The sequence below is a fragment of the Periplaneta americana genome, chromosome 16, assembly GCF_040183065.1.
Source record: "Periplaneta americana isolate PAMFEO1 chromosome 16, P.americana_PAMFEO1_priV1, whole genome shotgun sequence".
NCBI lineage: Eukaryota > Metazoa > Arthropoda > Insecta > Blattodea > Blattidae > Periplaneta > Periplaneta americana.
The window spans coordinates 168,436,116-168,463,229 of record NC_091132.1 but is presented as its reverse complement, the minus strand read 5'-3'; the positions used below and the strand labels follow the sequence as shown (position 1 = coordinate 168,463,229).

Genomic DNA, 27,114 nt, shown 5'->3' with positions numbered 1-27,114 from the left:
CGAAAAAATTATCTGCAATTTGATGCACATGCTCAAAACTAACAACCAATATGTTAATGTTTACATATTTAGTTACTTAATAAATTTGTTCAATCAATTAATTCGCTTTAATTACTAATTCGTTAATTCCTAAGTTGTTTTAACGTCGTCGATGCAAATTTGGCGTACATAAGAATATGATAAATAAATTTAAAACAAATACCTTCCATTATTAACTCCAACTTTTGTTATCACAATGTTTGTAAAATTATTATGCAATTTGCGTTATGTCGCATATTTTGTTCACGCAGAGCTGCAATATTAATATGAAATTAATTTCCTTGCAGTCCAAGTACTAACAAATAGGTCGAAGTTCGGAATTGCAACGAATGTATGGAAGCAAATTCAAATGGTTGTGATCGAACAGGCCGTGGTCAAAATGCTGTATTATGTATTGTATTCTATTGCTGGTAGCCTGTATGAATATATTAGATAATATATCATAAATATACTATTTTCATAATAAAATGGAAATTTGATACCACATCACATTATAATACATGTTGAAATAGCATAACATAACGTAGACTGCTTGGTTGTTGTAAGCTATTTATAGATGTCCTATTCAGTACTAAAATCGAATAATGCCCATGTTAAACGCAGTTTTCAAAATATCGATAACAAATACAGTAATATATTCTGGAACTAATAATGTTTAATTAATACACATAATCCAAAACGTTCACAGTACGTTAACGCAAGTAAAAATAAATTTGATACCTACTACTGGTATACTGAGGGGATGAAAAATGGTAGGATGTTAAATGAACACGTCTATTACTCTGTGAAAAGATTTATTAAATCTACATACTTAAGACTTCAACAAATAAAATTTGATAACACAATCTCAGGGGAAAACATAGAACTCTCTGCATCATAATCCACAGTTGATTCCCGATTTACCATGTAAATCGTCTGTAGCTGCATTCAGATTGGCAAAGGCCATGACTGTTTGGTCAAGCATCTGCATAGAATTGGAATATATCAGTCCCCTAACTGCCCATTGTGCAACTCAAATCAAGAAATGAATTCAGAACATCTCAAAATCTATGCGTCAGCGGCTGACCATGACAATATCTTTGAAAAATATTGGAGTGCAAGAGGTCAGATGACTTTATTGTCAAATGCCTGGCATTAGAAAACAACAACATTTCACTTAAGCGACTTCATAATAATGTTTAAATATAGCATAGCCTATATAGGTATGGTATGTAAAAGGAATATTAAAGAATTACCTTTCGAACATTTTAATTGAATGTAATACTATCATTACATTTTTTTATAATTTATAATACTGTGATATTCAATGACAATTTAATATAAAAACAAAAAAAAGGCTTGTTACGGAACATTTAGATCAATATAATAAACATCGAAATACAAACTTGAAGTGGTAGATTATTCGTTTAGAAATGGGTAATGTCTTAAAATGAGGAACATTCTGCGTCTTAGCATGAATATGTGCAGAACACGGAAGAAAGTCCTGAAAATTGGGAATGTTTTGTGATATCGGGTCAACTGGCAACCCTAAATTGAGAGGATGAAAAAGGACTCTCTGACCTGTATTATCGCCATGCGTGGAGGAGTATATTTGCCTAAGAATGTTTACGAATGATTATGTGAATTATTCGTGGAAGAAGATAGCGAGTGCATAGCTTCAGTATTAAAGGGTTGCTGCCATTAACCTTTAGAGTACGGCAACAAATAATTAGATCACAGCTATGTTGTCTTTCAAGATGTTATTTGACACGTAAGCAGTATACACAAACTTTCAGGTCAATTGCTAAACAAGTTTTAAATTTGTTATGTGTTTTATAACAATTAATTTTAATTAATATATTTCAAGGGCAGGCCTTACACGGAATTGAAATTTAATAATTCTAAAAGACTGGAGCTACAGTTCTAATTTTCTTGCAAGCACACTGATTCTCATTTGAATCCCTAATTACAGTAATTTGCGCATTTTCAACATCTTAAAAACTTAATTTTTTTTTTATCTTGTGGTAAAGCTATAAAAATAGAATTTTATGAACTGAAATTTTACTTTTAAGCTGAGATATATTAATAAAAACTGGAATAGGTATTATTTTTTACGTGCACACTAGTTTCGTCTAAAGACTACATTGTTTATAGCTAAAAAAAGCTGCTAGACTCAACAAATAAGCTTTCTTTGAAATAGTGCTGCGATAAAACAATCGCTAGGATACACTAAGGGAGACGTGGAAAAAAGTTGATGAAAACAGCTGGAGATTTGTGGAAGGAGATAGATTATCAACACCAGCAAAAATGTGAGTAAAAGAAACCGAGAAATATCGAGTTAGACAGAAGGAATGCATAAGATGTGAAGAGGGGTAACTTTTAAAAATGGTTGCTAAACAAATGTCTTAAGGGGCGCAAGTCTCTCAAATATTGCGACGAGCATCTGTAGCCATCGAGATATCTTTAAGATAAGAAAGAAAAATTGTTATCAGTCGTTTTCCTGGATTTTCCTAATCACGTATTCTAGAGCAAAGTTAAAAAGGAAAGGTGACAATGCATCTCCTTGGAAAAGCATCAGGTACAAACTGGCCTATATGGACTCTGCTGTACGTTTCACTGGGACACATTTAGTTAATCGAAATAGTTTTCTTGGGAATACCATATTCAATAAGAATATTATATAAAACTTCTGTCTTAACCGAGTCTTATTCCTTTTTTTAAATCTGATTCACTGTGCCATTATACTAGCACTTTTTCTCCATTTTCTGCCGAATACAAAATATCTGATCAATGGTCGTTTTATTATGCTATCCACATCTGTGGAGTAACGGTCAGCGCGCCTGGCCGCGAAGCCAGGTGGCCCGGGTTCGAATCCCGGTCGGGGCAAGTTATCTGGTTGAGGTTTTTCCGGGATTTTAGCCCTCAAATCAATATGAGTAAATGCTGGGTAACTTTCGGTGCTGGACCCCGGACTCATTTCACCGGCATTATCACCTTCATATCATTCAGACGCTAAATAACCTAGATGTTGATACAGCGTCGTAAAATAACCCAATAAAATAAAATAAAATTTTATTATGCCTAAAAGCACAATTATTTCATCTACATAAGGAGTTAATCTTCTTAAAAGAGTATTGGAGAAAACTTTGTACATTAATAAAAGTGATATTCCTCGAAAGTTACTATGGTTAATGTTTTTCCCTTTTCAAAGATGGATGCAATTATGGACTCCCTCCATTGTTCTGGTACAATTTCCTTTTCCAAAATAGCAAGTACAAGCTCATAAATTTCACTAAATACTGTACAGTAATGTACATTCTGGAATAAAAAAGTTCCAAAGTGTAGATTTTCTATTACAAAATCGAGACTGGAAAAAACAAATGATTTGATTAATTTATGAAATAAAATACTTAAGATAATTTAAAAGTTAATTAACAAATTACTTATTTCAGTTCTTGGGCACTCCTGATTATTTCCTCGAACTCTTCACTTGTTTCTCGCCTTTGTGCAAGCGGATATGCCTTTTAAGAACTCCAGACTGCGAGAAAGACTTTCCACAGATTTCACATTTGAATGGCTTCTCGCCTGTATGGTGACGCGCATGAGTTTTCAGATGTTCGGACTGTTTGAAACACTTTGCACAGACATCGCATTTGAACGGCTTCTCACCGGTATGCTGGCGACTGTGAATCTTCAGAGTTCTCAGTTCCAAAAAGCATTTCCCACAAATATTACATTTATATGGTTTTTCTCCAGTGTGTTTGCGAGCGTGGGACCTGAGATATCTTGGTTTCGAGAAACACTTTCCACAAGTCAAGCAAACGAAAGGTTTTTCGCCTGTGTGCTGTCGTGCGTGATCCTTTCGACTTCCGGATTCTGTGAAACACTTCCCGCAAATATCGCATTTGAACGGTTTTTCACCGGTATGAGTTCTTAAGTGCCTTCTAAGAGTTTGGTAAGTTGCTAAAATCTTTCCACAAATATGGCACTTCATCGAGCTCTCGCCCGTATCAGCCAGAGTTCGTCTCTCAAAACTGTCGTCTCTTGTAAACAAACTGTCGTAATTATGGCAGTAAGGTTTATCTGACAACACATCACCTTCAGGACTCATCTGTCCAGTATCTTGTTCTTCTGTAACACAGTTGCTTTGTGATGGTATACCACGGTCGTAGGTATCTGCAAAGCTATCATGCAAATTTACCATTAGTCAATACAACAGCGGTAAAACAACAAAAACCGACATCATCTCTATGAAAAACTTCAAGAGCAGTGGACTCATAGTTAGTTCATTAAAATTGCACTTTTTCAATTCAGATTCCCATCAGTTATAAGCCCTTTTCTCTGTGATAGTTTTGTAAAAATACAGTGAAACCTCTCCTTACGGACACTCCTCATATACGGACAGATTTTTATGCCCCAACTGAAATAATATAGAAATAATGATACATTTAACTCTCGTTTCTCTCAGACACGGACAGCTGTTTCACAGTCCTAAAGCTTGCTTTACCTCCTGACTGCGGACAGAACTTGGATTTAATAATAATAATAGATTTAATAAACACATTGTGTATATCGAGCATTGTGAATATGTCGTACACAGTTCTTTGTCATTCATCTTTAGCGTAATATGACAGCGGCAATGTTCTTAGTGAGCACTCAAAGAGGTGATATAGCGGGCAATGCAGTCCACAGATTATACACGCACAATCACTGGTCACCTGGTGAAAACCTTTTCTAGTACAGATGCGGTAGTGAAAACCATGGATTGCTCCCCTTGTGTAATGGTGATGTAGCTCGAAGTTGGCTGCTTTCCATTCCTCGTTGTTCATCGCTGGGGTGCGGAAAAATGCAGGGTCAATATCTGCGGCTTTCTGTCGTCGTTCGTCAAAAAACTTCGTACTGGCTGGGGTTGGTGTCAGGTTGTAGGTGGCCATTAAATCTTCTATGAAGGACGTTGTTCCTGCCAGCTGGTACACGAGTCGGGTTGGAGCGAACTTGGAGATGCAGAGTGTTCTTTTTATATATCTGGACTTAGCCCTGTCCAAAGTTTTCAGGTTTTGGTAGCTCAGGTACGTCCATATTATCTCAATGGCATATGATGCTACTGGTGCGACTTTGAGTTTGAACAATGCAATTGAGGTTCCGAGTGACAGGGACTTGAGGTTTCGTATCCCCATTGTGGCCTTGATTGCCGCGACTGTTCTATCCTCAATATGCCTGGTGAACGTGAATCCGGTTACTTGCAGGGTCACCCCTAGATATTTGAAATATTTTACTATTTCGAGGGTTTGAGTTTCGCAGGTAAACTTGTCCTTTGAGGATAATTTTCCTCCTTTTCGAAACTTCATTATTTTCGTCTTGTTTTGGTTTATCTGCATGTCGTTGTCCTGGGACCATACGACTAGGTTGTTGATTGCCTCTTGGAGTGAGGTCCTGTTGTTGCTTAGCACAACCATATCATCTGCATACAGGTACATTTTCAAGTCTTGGGTTGCTACCTTCTGAACCACATCGTGCGTAACCAGATTGAACATTATGGGGCTCAGAGGATCCCCTTGCAATACACCATTCGTTTGTATGACGTCTGGTGATTCAAGAACACCGTCGCTGATGTTTATTATATTTGTTTCCATGATGTCCTTTATGAGGCTGAAGAACTGATCTTCTGGGCCTAGTACTGCCTCAAGTTTCTGCATTAGGATGTTTCTGTTTATACCATCGAAGGCTTTCTTGTAATCGATGAAGGCAGCGAAAACGTGGCCTTTTGGTTTATTTATCGAGTCTTTAATATATTCGAGTACCCGTTGCACTGCCTGTACCGTTGAACTTGGATTTCAAGATCTAATGTGTTACAAAAATGGAAAATTTAGTTTTGAGAACTGTACAGAAATTCCTTAACATGAAAGAAGACAATAAGGGTCTCGTAGGCTACCACTAGCCCAGCCAGCTACCCCTTGTTAGCTGGAAGCGGGTGGATAAACAGTCATCAAATTTAGCCTGTCTGATGGGTCCAAGGTTTCCGCGATCGTGAAATTGTATTCGACACATGAAGGGGTTAGTAGGATTATTCTCTTCACTTCAATCAGTTGTTCTATTTCGAGAGACATGGCACCTGAACGTAAAGGTTAAGTTGAAAACTCTCAAGTATAATACTACAAGAATAAAATTGCATGGCACAGTACTGTATTTTCCTTTTTCAGTTTTATCGACTGTAGTTCAGAGTTGCAAAGAATTTACTGTAGTACAGTAGACTGCATTTAGAGTTAAACTACAGTAATACATTTCATTTAATACGTAAAGGGATACATAATGCATATTATAAATTAACTGTTTGATTGGGGAGCCTCCCTCCCAATCAAGGACACCTCCCAAATGCGGACAGATTGTTACGTCCCTTCGATGTCCGTAAATGAGAGGTTTCACTGTATAGGCTATATATTTCTTTCCTTCCTTTCCCCTTTTTGTTCTCCATATCAGCCGATGAATTTATTATCATAGCCTTTTTATTGTGAATTTTATTTAATATTCGTATTTCTTTTCTTTTTTATTATTATTTTATTACATTCCATTTTGTTATATTCTACCTTACGTTTTCCATATTAACCATTTGTACTAAATGAGTTGCTTTCACTATATTCCAATGTATTTTACTTTCTTTTTTCTGTTATTGTATTATTTTCATGTTGTTTAGTGTCGATTTTATTATTCTATTATTATTATTATTATTATTATTATTATCATTATCATCATTATTATTATTATTCGGTATTATTATTATTGTTATTATTATTATTATTATTATTATTATTATTATTATTATTATTATTATTATTATTATTATTTGTAATATGTTAGTATTCTGTTCTATAACTTTTCGTTAAATTTTAACTGCTTGTATACTTTGCGACCTGGTAGAGTGTAAGAGAAGGCCCTATGGCCTTAACTCTGCCAGTATATAAATAAAGAATTATTATTATTATAGCTACTTAAAACATCCAAAACTAATGAGAAAGAAGTATTGCAAAGTCAGCCTGTTGCTCCCTTATAAATGAGCTGTTCAGAGCAAAAGTGGTGTGAGTCAAAAATGGGTAATGAGAGTTAAAGTAAACATTCTGTAAAATACAGCGCAAAATAGCAATTAATATTCCATCTATTTAAACTATTAGTAGTCAGTGGATAGCAAAACGGCCAAATTAATTGCTACTTTGCGATGTATTTTATAGAATTTTTATTTTAAATGTCATTACCCAATTTTGACTTACCCCACTTTTGCTCTGAACGGCTCAAATGTTACAGCTCGCTTTCAAGACCAGAAGCTCGTTTCATAAAACTAATAAATTAATATTTTTACTAAATAACTTACAATATAACATAATATTATTAGTGTTTTATCTCATAAAAATATTAATTAACAATATTAGTTTTCAGTGTAAGCCCTCACAATATTAGTAAAATAACGAATAATTTAAATCATCTGTTATCGAAAATTCTAACTTGGAAAGCTAGCTGACTCCTTCCACTAGAGGAACATCACTCAATACATTACCGATAAGGCGATCGCTTTGCTCATGCTCGACGTTGACATCAAAAGATACAGTAAAGAAGAAGATACCAATTTATTTTCACTTATACATGAAAATACAAACTTAAATAGGAATTATTTTAGCTTCTAAATATATACGCATACAAATAATGTATAAGAAGAAGAGTTGTTAGTAACACAAACACATGACTACATAATTAGAGTGGTAACTCCTCTAAATAAAATAACTGTTTTAACATTAAGGACAAAAAAAAAATTGTTTAAATCATTTAAGGGGAGAGGATGGTATTTTTTGGTGAAAATGAGTAAATTAAAAAAAAAAAAATTTTTTTTCTTTAAAATACTCTGTGATATGTGTGGAATGCATAGCGTAACATTTAGTGGGTATTTGTGCCCTTATCGGATGTTGAGTCGCCACTTTTACACTTCCTGCATTATGGATTTTTAAATCACTCGCCCACTTTTATTGTTGTTTCCGCTAAATTAAAATTAAAAAAAAAAAAAAAAAAATTCTTCAAAATGCTCTTTGATATGTGTGGAATGCATTGCATAACATTTTGTGGGTATTTGTGCCCTTATCGGATGTTGAAACGTCATTTTTAAACTGCCTGCGCTACGGATTTTTAAATCATACGCCCACTTTTATCGGTTTCCAATAACTCCATTTCTTTTGCTACATTGCCAGACAAAAATGGATATAATTTGTGAAGTATTAAAAATACCAGCATGAAATTTAGAACACACATTCTTTAGACTATTAGGAAACGTTTCTCTGTAACAGAATTTTGTTAAGTGATTTCATTTTAAAAATACGTCCGTTTATTTGCAAGAAAGGAAATCAGAAAATTGTTATTAAATTTTAATTGTTTATTTTACAAACGTAGGGACTAATATCAAAATTCTGTTACAGACAGTTTGTAGAACATGCCTTTGCAAATACATTACAAAAAAAAAAGTTTGAATCTATCTTTAAAAACGGTTTAGATATATCGGTTTTAGTACAATCCTGCACTGGACATATTTTTTTTTTAAATTTGCGCCCCCAAATAATTTTTTTTTTTTCAAAATATTTATATTTGGTTGAGTTCCTACAGCTATGAGGTATCTACATACAAAAAATTAATATTTTACATGATATAGCAAAAAAGTTTTAAAAAATACAATCCTCTCCCCTTAAACTGATACTGCTTCAAAAAAATTAAGTAGAAAGTCGTAGAGAATCTGCAGCGTGGTCCCTCCAACACTTAAAGACACGTACATCATCCTCAGTAACATTACTTTGACCTTGGACATATTTTAAAGCCGTTTCCAATGCTTGCAGTCCTATAGAATGTGAAATACTTTCAGGATTGGCAACAGGTCCAGTTTGTTCGCTATTCTTACTTTCTACATTGACTAAGAGATTCCTCCATGATTTCGTTATGAGGTCGCTTTCCACATCCTCCCATGATTCTGCGATCCAGAGAACGACATCTTTCAAAGTAACTGTTTTCAATTTATCTAACACTGACACATTATTTTCATTACCCATGAGGTGTCGCATAAGCTTTTTCCCATACTTGCATTTTAAGTCTTTTAGCACACCTTGGTCCAGGGGCTGTATCAGGCCTGTTACATTTGCTGGAAGAAAAGCAACCCTGATGTCACCGTAAACAAGCTCGGATTCACTCGAATGAGATGGGGCATTTTCCAAGAGCAACAATGCTTTAGGGGACAGACCTCGCTTTGTGGAAAAGCTCAAGACAGATGGCACAAACTGCTCATGGAACCACTCACTGAATAATCTTGAATTCATCCATGCCTTAGGCTGACTCCTATAAAACACAGGAATATCCTGAACATTCACTTTTCTTGCTTTCCCGATCACCATAAGCGGTAATTTATTTGTTGCTGTTGCATTACAACACGCTAACACAGTTACACGGTCTTTGTTCTTTTCACACCCACGTGCTTCTGTGTCGTCTTTGTGAGCCAGAGTTTTGGAGGGGAGAATTTTATAATTCAACCCTGTTTCCACGCAATTGTATATTTGCTCAGCTGATATATCAAGAGTTTGCACCAATTTTCGAAATGCAGATTTATACTGTTCTGCTGCACTTCTATCACAAGATAACTTGTCTCCACTCATCACTAACTGACGAATTCCAAATTTTCGTTTCCATCTGCTCAGCCAACCAATACTAGCAACGAAACTGGCATCACCACCATTTCGCCTGTTCAGGTCAATCGCTTTTTCTTGGATCATCGGTCCACTGAGAGGGGTTCCTTGATCTCTCTCTTGTTTGAACCACGTAAACAACTCGGCGTCCCATTTGAACACTCGTGGTGATGCTAAATTTTGCCGTTTATTATCCTTTGTAGAGGAGCAGAGCTTTGCAATTCTAGTTTGATGTTTTTTCCACTTACTAATGGCAGATGCTGTGACGCCAATCTCCCTCGCGACACAAGCTGCATCTTCGCCGTTCTGAATTCGCTCCAAAAAACGTAATTTTTCCTTCAGTGAATATCTACATGTTTGTATTTTACCCACCTTTATTAATCTATAAAAGAAAAAAAAAAACCTCAATGAATATTTCGCCTTCATATTACGTAATACATTAGAAGTGGCACAAAATAATGCTAAGAGATTAATCACTGATGAAGTTAAGTCCACCCCAATAACAGCAATGCAAATAATAACAAAGAACTATACCATAAAAGAGGAGATACATAAACGATCACTGATGCAATATGAAAGAATGATAAGGTTACCACATGACATTTACTACTCAAGCTACCAATTCAGGTGCAACAAATTGAAAACGCAAAATCCAGAAACTAACAAGCAAACATTCTGATGGAGGCAGATAAAAAAAGTTAAATTTTTTCCTTTCATCATGTTAATAATGACAAAAGAAATGCTCATAAAATTAGGCCAAGAATATCTCACATGAGACAAACTTATGAAACAATGAGGGGTTTAGATTTCATTTTGAAACATTTTTATATATGCCCTTGAGAGAATTAGTAACACGTTAGAATAAAGCTCTGCCCTCAAACCAACAACTTCAAACTGCTCTGGATTTTGACAGTAAGACGCGTTTTTTGTCCTGTAAAAAAAACGAAATATTCTTAGATATTTCGTTTATTTGTCAGTCTATTGTTCCATCCACCTCAGTCTTATTTGTTAGCATCCTTTGTTGCAAGATTGTTTGCTTAGTTTTATTTCCAAGCCGTATCTATTAATCGATTCCTTTCCTATTTGGAACATTTAGACAAAAATATCTAAACTAGTCATATGCTTGAAATTGACTTCAGTTATTTTTATTTTCCGTATACAAAAAGTGGCGGCGTTTTTGATAGATGCACTCTGTCAAATACCAGAAACAATGCTGCTTTGGTTGAGCTGGATTTATAACCATAACCTACAATGAACTCTCTCCTAAACGTTTGTACAAAATTATTACGATTTACTCTGTTGTCTGCTATTAAACACAGTACAGTGCATCAAAGGCTATTTAAATCAACTTCTGTAGTTGCTGAACATGAAAGTAAATCAGCATTTAAAATTTTTCACATTGCTGTATCTTTGTTCCATCATAAAAAACCTGAAGAGGACCAAAATCAGACTTAACCCCAAATCGTTCCCTAATGCTGGCTAGAAACGATATAAACACATTCTAACCCTGCTTTAAGGACAGATTGCAGGGGTCAATTCCACAAAGGTATGGTGTTGTACATCAGAAGTAAATTCTCTAGCAAGTAGTACAAATACCAGAGTTTCTGTTCCACTAAAGAGTTTTCTACAGTACTACCTTATCACTCCATATTAGAAATTACCAACGAAGTTCCATGGTTCGTTTCCACAAAAGTATTAGTATCTGTAACTTATTAGCGAATTCTCAAGTATTCTCTACCAATAAAAGGAGATTAATACATATATGTATTAGTTCTATTTAAATATACTTATTTAATATTATTAAAATGAATTTTGATAAATATGTCGTGTAGAATATATTTTCTTGTTTCTATTCCCTTCAAAAGAAACAATTTCTTCTCCTTTGTAGTGCTAGCAATTTCGTAAGAATTAAGTTTGGTGGACGAACATCATTAAGAGTGGCGAATATGGAAAACTATTGCGGACATCACAGAAGAAAAAAAAATAGTAATAATAATAATAATAATAATAATGAAGTAATTTTCTTTATCAAACAAGTAAACTAAAATAAATAACACTGCAGGGTTACGATATTAATAGAAATATTACAGTAGTACAAATCTGTACTGTATTACAATCTGCTTTAAAATACATTATGATTAAGGAAACAAACATAACCTATAGTCCCGTCGCTCTAATTTCCGGCAGCCAATCACGTTGCAGATCGGCTACATATAAACGTGTGCGTCTTGTGATTCGCTGATGAAGACGTTAACCATTTCCTATGGCTGGATAAATACTTAATATAATCGCCCGCCGTTTTGGCTCTTTCGTTGGCGTTCGAACAAAGCACTCTAGGACATAATTTGCTGAATTACAGTGCGTTTGATTTATTATCATAGGAGATACGACATGATGATGTTTAACGGTGTGGCAAATAGATTCCTCGTAAGGTAACTCGGCAACGAAAGAACAAAAATGGCGAACAATACTACCTACCTAAAGTTTATAGAGCCTTCACTTCCTAAAACGTAAGCAAAGAGGAGTCACACCGGGAATAACAGCATCACGACTATAATTCGATGAATTTTATTTTTTTGTTTTATTGGGTTATTTTACGACGCTGTATCAACATCTAGGTTATTTAGCGTCTGAATGAGATGAAGCTGATAATGCCGGTGAAATGAGTCTGCGGTCCAGCACCGAAAGTTACCCAGCATTTGCTCATATTGGGTTGAGGGAAAACCCTGGAAAAAACCTCAACCAGGTAACTTGTCCTGACTGGGATTCGAACCCGGGCCACCTGGTTTCGCGGCCAGACGCGCTGACCGTTACTCCACAGGTGTGGACCCTAATTCGATGATTGAAATACGAAGATAAGCAGCTGTTTCATGTTAAGACGTAGTATGTTTATTGATATGACGTCAATAGTAGCGATTCATTGGTATATACAACAAACTTTAATTCCTTCGTGGAACAGGAAGATACAACCCCATACTTTACAACATCTTTCAACACTAATTTGTAATGTACAACACCGTCCCTTTGTGGAGTTGTAAGGAGAGGCAAAGTTTCATCAGGGATTTCACGAGACGCAGGTGTCGTAGTTTAATTTAAGTATTCACTTCATTTCACTGCAAAACCAAAATTGTCCAGTCTTTTCTTTTTACCGCCTTCCTTTAAGTTTCCGCAATTAATATTTTATATTATTTCATTTCTTCTGCCTCGAAATTATCTTCTGTACACCATCCCTTCCAATGCATCTTCGAGAAGGCGGTTTCTTCTTAGCCAGTCACAAGGCAATTCTTTTTTCTCTTCTTCATCACTTTCAGCATTATTCTTTCTTCACCCACTCTTTCCAGGACAGCTTCATTTCCTATTTTCTTTCTGTCTATTTCACACGTTCCATTCTTTTGCACATCCACATTTCAATTGCTTCTAGTAGATTCTTTTCCCTTCGTCGTATTGTCCATGAATTTGCCCTAGACAATGCCACGCTTGACAGAATAATAAATAATATTCATAACATGATAAATAAGCAATGGACAGAGGATTGGTTGAGCGGACAAACAGGAAAAGCACTATGGAAAATTTTGAAACAACCCAACAATATTAAAATCTAGAGTGATATTCCCAGACAGATAAAAACTTTTGCTGTATGGGCTAGAATTGGACATCTTGTTATGGAAGCTTATCTGCATTGTTTTAAATTATATCAGAGTCACCACAATGTAAAAATGTTTAATAGAAGAAGAAACAATTAAAAACATCCTACTTCAAAGTAATAACACCAGTCATAAACTGCAGCAAAGAATGGAAAACCACTAGTTACATGAAATTCCCACCAATCCACAATTCTGGACAAATGCATATTGGATTTATAGTGGACATCGTGTAATCATCTTATAACAAGTAAGAAGTAATATATGGTAAGCTATTTCAGACTTCTAAATAAACACGTTCATTCACTTCGTCAACTAGCAGTTATATTTAGGGCAGAAAACGATATAAAACATTATCAATTAATGTCAATATTTAGGCCCGTAATCACTTGAAGAGTTTTCACTAGCGAGAAATGTGTTGCGAGAAAATTCAAAGATTGATAACATGGATTCAAATGGACGTCCACACACTGGAAGAGATTCTCGTTCAAGGCAAAAACCTCGCGCGAGTTTCTCGCTGGAATCGGTAACTCAGCGAATTTTCTTGACACATTTATCAAAGAAGTTTGACATTTATACTCTTTATGACGATTGAATGTAGAAAAAGATATCACAGGTGGCGATGAATTGTATTGTTTTTATTTGAAAATGAGGAAAGATGGCTGATAATTGCAGTCAGAAACTTATGGAACTTGTACGATGTCACCCGTAGGCCTATTTATATGATACACGGGATGAAAACTATACAAACACGAAACTTAAAGAAGAAATCTGGAGACAAATATCAGATTATCTGAAAATAAATATGGCTATATTTTATTTTGATGAGAATTAATAGTATTGATTAAACATTTTAAATAATTTATCTATATATCTTAACAGTTTACATAATTTTAATCAGAAAATAACAAAGAATCCGCTATCATATCATGAATGGCAAAAAAAAAAAAAAAACTGTGGTCCACTGAACCTGAAATACGCCTAAACGTATCATCATCCAAATCGAAAGCAGTATCCAAAACTCGCCCTTATTTTCGTAAGATACAGTGTGGTTTTCAGATATTTCTAGCTTTAATTTTACGCCTACTTTTACGTAACTTGTACAGTACGACAATATAGTTACAGGTTATATATTTAAGTACAACAATATACGTAAATACATAACCTGTAACATTTTCCCCGAGTGATTACTATAATCAGATAAATGCTTTCTGCATGAAGACAGTGCATAGCTGATCATAGCGAGGTGTGATCTGTGATAGGGAGAACTCGCCAAGTGTGTGGAGGAAGGCTCTTCGCCTCTTTCTCGCAACACATTTCTCGCTGGCGAAAACTCTTCAAGTGTGTTACGGTGCCTTAATAGAAACAGCGAAGGCAAGGACGACATAACGACTCACCTCTCAGACATGACTTCATCTTCGTTGGCTGTCAGTTCCTGCTTCAGCTCCACCTTCACTGTGTCCACGTCACATGACCTTTCCTGAAAAAAAAAAAAAGTATGGAACGAGATTTAAAGAAAAATAAATCATCCGGACTTACGGATGATCACGAGGATCTGGAAATTAATAGCAAATAAAATGAATTAAAGATGAATACTGGAAAAATAAATTGTAATAATTATACTTAATGTTATACTTGGCATTAAGGTAGGGAATACAAGGCTCATAAACTGGTTTCGACTGTTTATCTATTTCATTTTAACGTAAACATATGTCTGTAAATAATCAAGAAAATCATAGGCATTTAAGTGCACTTTGTAAGTTCTATTTTTATATTTCGGGAACTGTTTAATCAACTTGGTATTGTCATTTATATGTTTACTCCCGTGAGAAGTACCTAGGGGCATACATAAATTTCAAATGACACTGAGGGCACACTTAAACAAAAGTTATATGGTGCCTGTGACAAACATAATATAATTTAAATATAACAAAATAACCGGCACATCCAATGGGGTCCACTCACCTCAACTTCACACTTAATGATGGGATAAAAGTACGGAACTGGAGTGCCCTCAAATGTGGGATCACATTCTGTCTTTATCCCACTCACTCGCAGATCGAGTAAATTCCCTTCCTGAGGAACAAAGATACACGAGTAACATATTACAATACAATTTCTTTCAAGTTGAGTTGAGAAGTTACAAGAGCACAATAGGTTTGCATTCACGTGCCTTATGACTACTTGCAAGTCATACGAATAATTATGGAAAACCTGCAATATATAGAATGAGAATAGCTAAACAGTGATGTACAATAGGAAACAAAAGCAGTACGGTAAATAGAATGAATAAAGTGAATAAAATACCAAAACAATGTGATGGTGACAAATTAAAATTACAAATGGTAAGAACAACTAGACAATAATTGGTTGGTACAGATCGTATTTACGATACTTTATCAACTGCTATGTTCATCTAGCGTCTGAGTAAGATGAAGGTGATAATACCAGCGAAATGAGTCCAGAGTCCAGAGCTGAAAGTTACCCAGCATTTGCTCTTAATGGGTTGAGGGAAAACCCCGCAAAAATCCTAACCAGGTAAATTGTTGTTGTTGTTTTCTAATGCCAGGCGTTTGACAATAAACTCATTTGACCTTTTGCACTCCAATATTTTTCAAAGATATTGTCATGGTTAACCAATGACGCACAGATTTTGAGATGTTCTGAATCCAACCCAACCAGGATATGAACACGGACCCACTCAGTTCACAGTATTGGATTTATTCATTCCCTGTACAATCTATTACACATTATAGGTTCGTCATTAGATACAAACACAAAATACAAACTCAAAAAACACACACACACACAAAATAAGATTTCTGGTATGAATTTAATTTTAACACTCTTAAGTTTTCAAAGAATAGTGAAACTGCCAAAAGACACAATAAATAACAAGATATATAATACATTTTACGTTTGCAAGACATGCTAACCGATACTCCACAGCAGTCAACAAATACTCGATTAGTGAAATTGTATTTTTGTATCTCAGGGCGTAATTAGATTCCACAATAATTTCACTATTGGTCAAAAATCTCCCATAATCTTGGAATGTATTGTAGAATATTTTAAGATATTACATAGATATCAGTAAAGAAACTGCTAAGTTACACAAACGGTCATCAGTCAACTAATAAAAATTAAAATACTGCTCAGTGACACATTATCAGCAAGAGGTTTCCGATGAAAATCAAGCTTCTAACAACAGTGATTCTCCACTGAATCCTTGCACCCTGTTTCGGGTTCTTCTAAAGTTCATTAGCAGGCACAATTTATTTTCATTCTGGAACTTTTAAGTTATAGATATTCCCTTCTGAACCCTTTTGATAACAATTATAACCCATAAGTAAATAAACTTATTTTAAATAGATATACGTGCGTAGTAACCGCAGAACTTATGACATGGGGACAGAAAATAGTTTATGAAATTTCCATGTCAGCTTCTTTCATGTTACAGTTTAGCTGCTGATGGCGTATGCAAGATTAAAAAAATTAATACAGTAGAACCTCTATTATCCGTGGTAATAAATAGAGTGGACTGAACGGTTAATTGAAAAAATCGGATAATCCGTACCATGAAAGATTTTCGTAAATTGAGTGAATAATATTTCCACTCTCGCAATTTAGTCCATAATCTTCTATTTAACACTCTAGGTAGTGGCTGAGAAATTCACTAATTCATGTGTGGTTGTCAATGATGGGTTTTTAAGGGCCAAGGATACTCCTTGTAATGATTGTCTCTGTACATATATTAATAGTGGAGGTCTCGTGTTGTAGATTTACGTACTTTATACACTTCAATCTCGTATTATGATGTGAGGTAAGCCACAGTTTCTCTTTCCCCAAACACTCAATTGTTTACACTTTTTTATACTTGGCACAACAAGATTTCTTTTGACACCCGTAGAAGACATTTTACATAGAAGTTATACAGTACAATTCAAACAGTAGACCAAACTGTGTAAGGAAAAAGGCTTGTAATAACATTATATAGAAACAATAATGTGCTAATACAATGCACAGTACTTATTATATATCTGCAGGAAAAAAGTCGAGAGGAAGACAGACGGATAATCCACCAATCGGTTAATAGAGTGATGGATAATCGGGGTTCTACTGTATGTACAATTTACAGAGCACGGCGGACGTGATTATCATATGAACAAAAGAATACTATATTGTAATAAATGTGATAACTGATTATCCACTGGAACAAGACTATGAGGAACTGTAGAGTAAATAATGTTATTATCCATGTCTCCTGTGATAAGGCCCATTCACAATGAAAATTAAACATAACCGTAACATAAACACAGAAGTTTGCGCCCAGGCTACCAAATGGGATCATTCACAATGATTCACATAAGCATTGACATAAACATTACCGTAAGACGTTAACATGAAAGTTTGCAAATTCCAAACTTTCATGCTTATGCTTACGTGATTTGCAAACAGAACACAATCGTGGAGCGCTGAAGTATACGACAGAATATGAGGAAATGGCGTCGTTGTTATGTTTCCATGGTTACCAAGTATCTTTGCGGTTATGTTTATGTTCCCATCGTGAATGATGGTATGACTTCTTGATTTTACTGTAACGTTAAGTTAACGCTTACGTTATGTTTAATTTTCATTGTGAATGGGCCTTAAGTATCTTTGCGGTTATGTTTATGTTCCCATCGTGAATGTTCTTGATTTTACCGTGATGTTTACATTTTTTAGTTAACGCTTACGTTATGTTTAATTTTCATTGTGAATGAGCCTATAGTCATAAGAGTTAATTTTGTTTGCTGAAGTTGTTTGTTTGTCAGTTCGTTGTTGTCACATTTCTGTAATTTCTGTGCTGTGAAACAAAGACTACAGAGTGACAATTAGTATTGTTCACATGTTCTGTAATATCTAGGCTTATGTGAGTTATTTACTTTTTTTATAACCTATGAATATTACAACACCAAAAAAAAAAAAAACTATGCAATAAATTAGGCCGTGGTCTGTTGGAGCTGTTGCTATCATACATTTCATCTGCTACTCTGGCAGACATCATCAGTGGTGTGGCACACGCAAGCGCAAAGATCTCCTTAGCGTGCTGGGAACAACTGGGACTGTGGCTGGTTGCCTTACAGTGTTTAAGGTCAGGATGGATCGTGGCTTGCTGTTGTCGCCACAGTCAACACCGGTGGTCGAAGTGTTGTGATGGGCTACCAATATGTTCTGTTGTTGGATGAACAATTTAATGCGTGTTTTTCTCAGGGCCGGGTATCATGCTTGATTGACTTTAAGGCCTTCTTCCTTCCGATAAGGCAACCAGTCAAAGTCCCATTCATTCCAAACACGGTAAGGAGATCTTTGCACTCCAGTGTGCCACACCACTGATGTCTGCTGGAGTAGCACGAAATGTATGGTAGCAACAGTTCCAACAGACCACGGCCCTTTAGCGCGAATAACATCGATCCCTATGATGCCAGCCGTGAAAGCCTACATTCCGAAATTATGCAATAAATTGTTAACTGATTCTCCAGTGAGATAAGACTGTTATTACAAGCATAAGAAATGCTAAGGCGACAAAAACTATCCATGTTCTAATTAATATTTATGATAGATAATTTTGATTCTTGAAAATGAGTGAATGAGTGAATGAATGAATGAATAAATAAACGAACAGATAAATAATTAAATAAATGACTAAAAATATAACAAAAATAATAAGAAATATATTTCGTAATTATTTGCACGCATTATGTTGTTCAAAAAATGCATAATTATTTTGGGACCACAAACGATCCCTAACAGGGTTTATGTAATTCTAGAGGAAACAGGGTGCAAGGGTTAAAGCACTATAGGTTGGACTGCATACGGTTACCGTATGTTAAACAGATTACACCATCTAATCAGTTACTATAGTCCCGACGCTGTTATTTCCGGCGTTACTCCTCCTCTTTGCTTACGTCTTAGAAAGTGAAGGCTCTATAAAGTCTAGCTAGGTAGTATCATTCGCCATTTTTGTTCTTACGTTGCCGAGCTACCATACGAGGAATCTATTTGCCACACCGTTAAACATTATCATGTCGTAGCTCCTATGATAATAAATCAAACGCACTGTAATTCAGCAAATAATTGAGCGGCAAATAACGTCTTCGTGTGCTTTCTGCAAACGCCAACTAAAGAGCTAAAATGGCGGGCGATTATATTAAGTATTTATCGAGACTTAAGAAATGAATCAGCGAATGACAAGACGCACACGTTTAAATGTAGCCGACCTGCAATGTGATTGGCTGCCGGAAATTACGATTATATACGAGGAAGATTATTAATGAAAAGATATACTGACAAGCCATGGGCATTATTTGTAGTTTTTTTTTTAAATAGTCCTACACGATTCTCTAGATTTGGCACCTGCTATTATTCTAATTACTCTTTTTTGTAATAGAAATATATTGTTGCTATCTGTGGAATTTCCCCAGAATATTATTCCAAAACTCATTACCGAGTGGAAGTATGCAAAGTATATTGTTTTTAAGGTATTGATACTTACTATCTTTTGCATAGATCTAATAGCAAAACAAGCTGAATTTAGTTTGGGGGTAATTTCTTTAATATGATTTTTCCAATTTAACACATTATCGATTTTTAAGCCAAGAAATTTGATTGTTGTTGTTTCTAATAGGGATCTATTATTAATTATTGTGCTAGAAATTTGCGAGGTTGAATTTGGACAGGATTTAAATTGAATTACGTTAGCTTTGTTACAATTTAATACCAATTTATTGACTGAGAACCAGTCACATATTTTGAAGAGAATTTCCTCTGTTGAAGATTGGAATGTGTTGGAGTTATTGGCTGTAATTACTATACTTGTGTCATCTGCAAATAATATGGGGTGACCTACATCTTTTATTAGGGGGCAAGATCATTTATAAACACTAGAAAAAGTAGGGGACCTAATTTGATCCTTGAGGAATTCCATTATACATGTCACATGAAAATATCTAGTAATCGCATTCAATTTACCTCTGATAATGATTTTTCTTCTTCTTCTTCTACGGTGCTATCTCTTGTCAACGTGTCCTCTGCTTCTGTTTTGATCACATCCATCACAACTGAAAGTGATGATTAAATATGTCATTCATTTGTACAATGTTACCTGCTGAGAAAGGATTAACTGATTTCTCTGACCCTTTGTGACATGATAACATGATTTCAAACAATTAACTACCTACGAAACAAAATACAGACAACTTTCGAAATCAGTGTCGTTATAAATTCGACTATGCATTCTTTACAGGAAAAGTTTAATTAATTCTGAAATTTCTAATCCAACATCGACGTCAAATGCTATCCATACTAATATGACGGGGGGGGGGGGGAGAAGAGAGTGATAAAGACAGGCAGACCAGCGAATAGGGATTATAAAGAATGGACACTTCGCGTCGGTACCTTTGATGTAGCCGGACTGATTTCAATGACCTTCAAGCCAGCTAGAGCGTGAGATTCTGCTTTCTCCCTAGAGTTGGCGCTGACATCACACCAACTAGCAGTCGACACAGCGGAAATATAACACACATAATTAACACATCTAGGTACATTATGTACCGGTACTCAAATAAAATAAATAGGATCCATAAAATAATAAATCCGTCATTAACTGCAATGTCTAGACTCTAGAGTTCCTTTATAATGAGAGTTGAGACGTTGACCCCAACAACAATTAAAATATGTAATGATTTGATAGCACTGAAAATGGAAAAACAAAACTCTTACGAGAAGTAAAACCATATACCTATATTATATTATATACAAATATTAAACGAATCTGATACATAATTTTATAATGTATTATATTATTTTATAATATAATTTATTATAATATATAAAACATAAAACATTATTATTACAACCAGTTTGTCACTGAGAAATAAGGAAAAGCTGTTAACTTGAATTTATTTGAAGCAAAGTGTTACTGGATTATGCAATAAGGTAGGCGATGTTTGGATCCTGTGTCTCAACTCTATAGTCAATTATTATCTTAGCGTATGCTCGATTGCACTAACCTCTAGCGCTTGAAAGTGGAACTAAACGCTGGCGCACAGAGAAACAAAACACAGGAAAATTCGCTCAGTGTCCATTCTTTATAATCCTTATTCGCTGAGGAGACTGAGAAAAAACGAGAGGGACTGTGGGGGAGAGAGGAAGGGCGAAAAAGGGAAAGCAGAGAGGATAGATGGAAGGCTAGGGGAATAGGGAGAGGAGAAGAGAGATGGAGAGAAGGGGACAGAAAGGGAGGGGAAATGGGAGCAACAGAGAGAGAGAGGGAGTTAGAAGGGTGGAGTGAGATGTGAGAGGGGTGAGAAATGGAGAACTGTGTGGCCTTTTGCACTGATTAGCCGCCATGAATTGTCGTTGGTTAGATAGCGGAACGTTAACAGTATAAAAGAAATCTCCCATCAACTTGTGTGTTTATATGAAATAGAAAGATAACTTCCCAGAAATGTGTCGCTGCATATAAACCTGTTTTACACTAAACCTAAACTTAGTAGTGTCTGCAAGCTATGTAAAACCGTAAACTAACCTGATCTATTACAGATTCAAGAAGAGTTAGGTTAAGGTTTTTAGTAAACACTAAGTTTAGGTTTAGTGTAATACTGGTCCATGTGCAGCGACACAATATGGGAAATTACTAAGAAAATCTTTCAAGAGCCGACATGTAGGATATTTTTTTAATTTTTAATTTAGTAGGTTATTTTACGACGCTTTATCAACATCTTAGGTTATTTAGAGTCTAAATGAGATGGTGATAATCCCGATGAAATGAGTCCGGGGTCCAGCACCGATAGTTACCCAGCATTTGCACACATTGGGCTGAGGAAAAACCCTGGAAAAAACCTCAACCAGATAACTTGTCCCAACCGGGAATCAAACCCTGGCCACCTGGTTTCGCGGCCAGACGCACTAACCGTTACTCCACACGTGTGGACGACATGTAGGATAAAATCGTGGCTAATATCTAATACTCTCTAACATTAATACTGGAAAGCTTTCCTGTTTAGCATTGCAAGCAGCGGCGAAAAGTAACAGTGCTGCCATCTAGCGGCTTGAAACGTTCGCACACTCCGTGAGTCGTGCTGGATTACGTGAGGAAAAGAGGAGAGGTGTGCATTTGATTTCAATAAGAAGCTGCAAAGCAATAAATAGTATACTTTAGAGTCACTTTGTTCGTAATATTTTTAATTAATAACAAATTACAAAGTTATTAGAATAGAAATGAATTGATAAATTCTCATATTTTCAAATTTCATGAAATTTGGTTGTGCATGACTTCAGCAGCTTTCATACGTCGCTTGTTTTGTTTTCTAGCTGTATGGTTGTCCAGTTTATTTTTGATGTAACAATTTATTAACACACTGAAATATTTATCAATGAAGACATTGGCACAGTCACTGCAAATGGACATGTTAACAGGGAGCACTACCATTTTAACTAGTTCGTTTTTTGACACCAGTTTTAGTTTCACAAATAACATGATCAATTTCTTTGAAAACATCAGAACACAATTGGCTGAGCATTAGAGAAACATCATTAGGAAAAACAATTTTTGAATCTTTACAGTATTTTTTTATTTGCGATGTGCGTTGTTACGTCATCGTTGGGGTTTTCTTTACAAGATAAATTTCTTCGACAAATTTCGTGATTTACTCTGCTACACACCCAACCTGCAACATAAGCCCTTGCATTTTCTTGCAACACGGTTTCATTTGTATGCTGTACATTTTTGTCATCAACAGTTACATCCAAATCGGAGACATCTGTAATGCCTGGATTTCCAAAATTCAATTTAGCTGCCTCGATATCTCCTTTCTTGATTAAGAAAGAACAAACGTCAGCTTCACAGTTGCTTGTTTCAGGAGGACTTAGGAATTGATTCGTCATGGTTGCCCGAATTGTAGCTCTAAACTTCGACCAGTCTGGAGTTACGTTGTTTCCACCTTTAGATCGAATAATAGAAAAGAGATTTTCTATGCAGTCTTGTGTTAATCTTCTTGTTATTAAAAATTTAAATCCATAATTATAACGCAATTCTTTCCATAGCAGTTTTAAAGATTGTAAATTTTCTAGCCAGGCATTTATACATTTTGGGTTCATTTTCCTATTGTTTATTACCTGAATATTTCTAAATATTTTTTCTATTTCATTAAAAAAATTCCAATATGTGGAATTTTCACTTAGTGGCCTATTTAAGGCTTTACTAGTTTGGAAACTAGAAGAGTTAAAACAATCAAAAGCTTTATCCATGAACAGGATGAAGTCTGCAGTAGGTTGAGCCTCCTCTGGTAACTGTTTGAATTTTATGAGTGTTGCCATAGCTTTTCCTACAGAACTGTGTAGCAAGGCACACTCACATCGGTGTGAATGGTGGTAGATTCAAGTGATTAAGTTTTACTTTAGGACTAAGTCGGGCATTCATATCTTTATCTATAAAATAAAGTTTTTCTAGGTATTCCCACTTAATTAATTTATCAAATAGCTTAAAATTATAATGTTTTAAATTATTCCTTACTCTCTTAATCAAATGTGGTGTATCATGAAACAAATAATTTTTTTCACCATCGTGTTCAAAATAAGGCTGTACTTCATTACATCCAAGCAGTCTTCTCAATTTAGTGTTGTTTGATCCTTGGTCTGAAACAATCGCTTTAGGGATAAATCCCGTATCTTTAATTTTATTTAATACATCAACCAGATGTCATTTTAAAATCTCTGCAGGCATGGCATCTTTCGATAGAAAATAACCAATGGTTTGCTTAAAATTTTTACACATTCCTCGAATCATAAAAACCATTGCTTTGTTTGCAAGTGGTACCTCTGAATCTTTTACGTTAGTTGGAGATTGTTGGTTAGGGCTGTGTATACCCAATTCAATGAATCCCTCACAAATGTCCACTTTAGCATTGTAGGTTATATTTTCCTTCAAAGACATTTCACCTACAACAATTGTTACTACCTTTTCATTTAGTGGCAGCATTCCAGACTTTAATTTTAATAATTGTAAAATGGTGGGATTTATACCGGGGCCTATACCAAATCCATGAAGCCAATTTCGGACAGATCTAACTGTTGGCAAACACAATTTTCTCCTTAAAAAATGGAGTGCCAATGCAAAACTTTTATCGTAACTGGAATACCGCCTTCCCATTATTTTCTTTGTTTTTAAGAGCACTTGCAACATAATGAATTCATCATTAGAAATAATTCTGATTAAATCAGTATTTGAACTGATTGTCTTCAGAGCTCTCACTTCTGCCCGAAGAGATGAAATTATTTTTTTGTTTTTAGATACCAACTTTCGAGCTGCAATCAATTTCTTAGATAGTGTCTTTATCTGAAGATCTTGAGCCATCTTTGACCTTTTAGGATTTCTTACATCTTAAAAAATAAACAGGGACTTAATTTAGCGAAATATTAATAACGTCTTGAAAGTCTAGGGCTAGGTAAATAATATTTTGCGAATAACTAACTGAATCAGTTTTTATGAGAAAATATGAGTTCACACACTTTCTTCACAAAATCAATAATTCGTATTTTTATGTTACGTGTCACAATATGCGTCTATTTAGTTTGAAAAAGTCATGACTTTCATTATTTTATATGGAGAAACTATAAAGAAATTGTGTTTGGTATGATGGAAGTAAAGTAGTTTTATGCAGTTTAATAACTGATTCACTTAGCACGGAGAACATGTTATTGCTAATGTACTATCTGATTATGAGGTACCTGGTAGAGGACTATCGTCGTTTCTGTCTGGAACCGGAGAACCTGGCGCCTCCTCGATGGAAGGTCTAATGCGTTTCTTTGGGGACCTTCGCGGTTCTTTCATCGTACTTTGACCCATATTTTCGGAAGAAGGAGCTGTTAAATTCAGTGAAGGAATAGCTGTTCTCTTCAGTCTGTTATTAAAAATAAAGTATTAAAAATTAACAGGTCTATGACTCATTTGAAACCTCGGTACTTTTCCAATTACACCTTATTTTTACTTACCCCTGACTTTTCAAATTAGGGTTATTGAGGTCCGATAATCTAAAGTGATCTGAACATATTCTGTGATTTTTGTACAGATACTCTGCTCCTCTAGTTTTAAACGTTTCGTCTAGGTCCTGTCTTTTACATTTGGTTACCCATATGGCACATCTATAAGACAAAAACAAATAATAATAATAATAATAATAATAATATGATGATGATGATTGATGATGAGGACACGAGACCTGTCATGTGAATCGTGCGAGTGGGAAAAGAATGAGCTAACAGAAAGAGAGTTTGTTTCATGATTAAAATTATACGAATCTACTGACACGAAAGTTCATCTCAGACTAATTATCTTCCTTCTCCATACCCATTGGTGATAGCCACAACACATGATAAGGTCACAGAACAAGTTATCTACTGTAATAATAATAATAATAATAATAATAATAATAATAATAATAATAATAATAATAATAATCCTGTGGCAGAAAAGTAATAGACTACTCGTATTCACAGGATTACTCACTCACCTATTTGTATCTTTCGGAAATCTGAAGAACGATCTAGGATCTTTTTGCCAAGCGTAGTTTTTACAGAAGAACACCGAACAAAGAATTCCACATTTCCCTGACATTTTGTGGAACAATCATGAGAATAATCCTTACGACTTACACCACGTGTTGAAGTACAAAACTCTTGTTAGATGCAGTTTACCGCGCTATGTGTCACGTTATCCTCGCTGTCAACATTCCCTGCCCCGCTAGATACCACTGATGAGTCATTCGCCTCTCTTATCGTTAACTTTCCAGTATTATTGTTAAAGAGTATTTGCTAATATAGAAAGAAAAATAAACATCAAAGATCTGTAATGTGATACATATCAACAGAGACTATCCAAAATTCTAGGAATATTGAAAATTAAATTAACTAACAGTAATATGCAGAAAAAAACTCTCATAATATGTGCTTATGTACCTATGTTTGACCTTTCAGGGGAGAACAAACGAGAAGAAATCTTTCGGTATAAGTTTATGAACTGGAAACTATACCTGTCTGAATGTACAGCTCATAGCTACATCAAGTATGCCGTGAGCCTTGACACTCGTTCTATTTGAAATATCTACTCCACTAGAGAATAATACTGTCAATGCCAAATCGTGTGAGATATACCCAAAGCATTGAATTGAAATTCTGAAACTTCAAATATGTCCAATGTAGCAGCATATTGTGGAACACATAAATGTGTAATTCGGTTGCAAATATATTTTTCGTGCTATCATTCTCTTTGCAGTCCCGCGCTCTAGCGTTATGCGTCATCGTCTTAGGCTTGGGACGGTTCGAGTCCTCACGGGAGAAAATTTTCTCATGAATATCGTCCAATGTATGGCACCAGAGCCCATTCAGCATTGCAATGAATTTGGAGAGCTAAACTAAGTAGCTAGTGAAAACCAATTAAAAAAAAACCAGTTGCGCACACAATACCTCCGTACTATTGTATTGCATTGTATTTATTCATTCCCTGTACAATCTATTAGAGATTATAGGTTCGTCATTAGATACAAACACAAAATACACACACATACACACACAAATAAGATTTCTAGTATGAATTTAATTTTAACAGTCTTAAGTTTTCCAAAGAATAATAAAACTACCAAAGACACAATAAATAACAAGATATATAATACATTTTCAGTTTACAAGACATTAAATAAATAAATTAACAGAGATTA

The 27,114-nt window shown here is 35.1% G+C and overlaps 1 protein-coding gene across 1 annotated transcript in view; it reads right to left on the bottom strand.

The window, feature by feature from the left end:
- The window catches only part of LOC138691432 (zinc finger protein 665-like), a 38,854-nt gene extending 12,396 nt beyond the window's left edge, over window positions 1-26,458 (bottom strand). Inside the window, exons 1-8 of the mRNA XM_069813359.1 lie at window positions 26,357-26,458; window positions 25,912-26,212; window positions 25,394-25,543; window positions 25,130-25,302; window positions 20,372-20,460; window positions 15,326-15,436; window positions 14,758-14,840; window positions 3,490-4,202 (exon numbers count right to left, since the gene is read on the bottom strand). Coding sequence (XP_069669460.1) covers window positions 3,490-4,202; window positions 14,758-14,840; window positions 15,326-15,436; window positions 20,372-20,460; window positions 25,130-25,302; window positions 25,394-25,543; window positions 25,912-26,015 — 1,423 coding nt within the window. The 5' untranslated portion in view covers window positions 26,016-26,212; window positions 26,357-26,458. The remainder of the gene's footprint in view (window positions 1-3,489; window positions 4,203-14,757; window positions 14,841-15,325; window positions 15,437-20,371; window positions 20,461-25,129; window positions 25,303-25,393; window positions 25,544-25,911; window positions 26,213-26,356) is intronic.
- Between the last annotated feature and the right edge of the window lie 656 nt (window positions 26,459-27,114).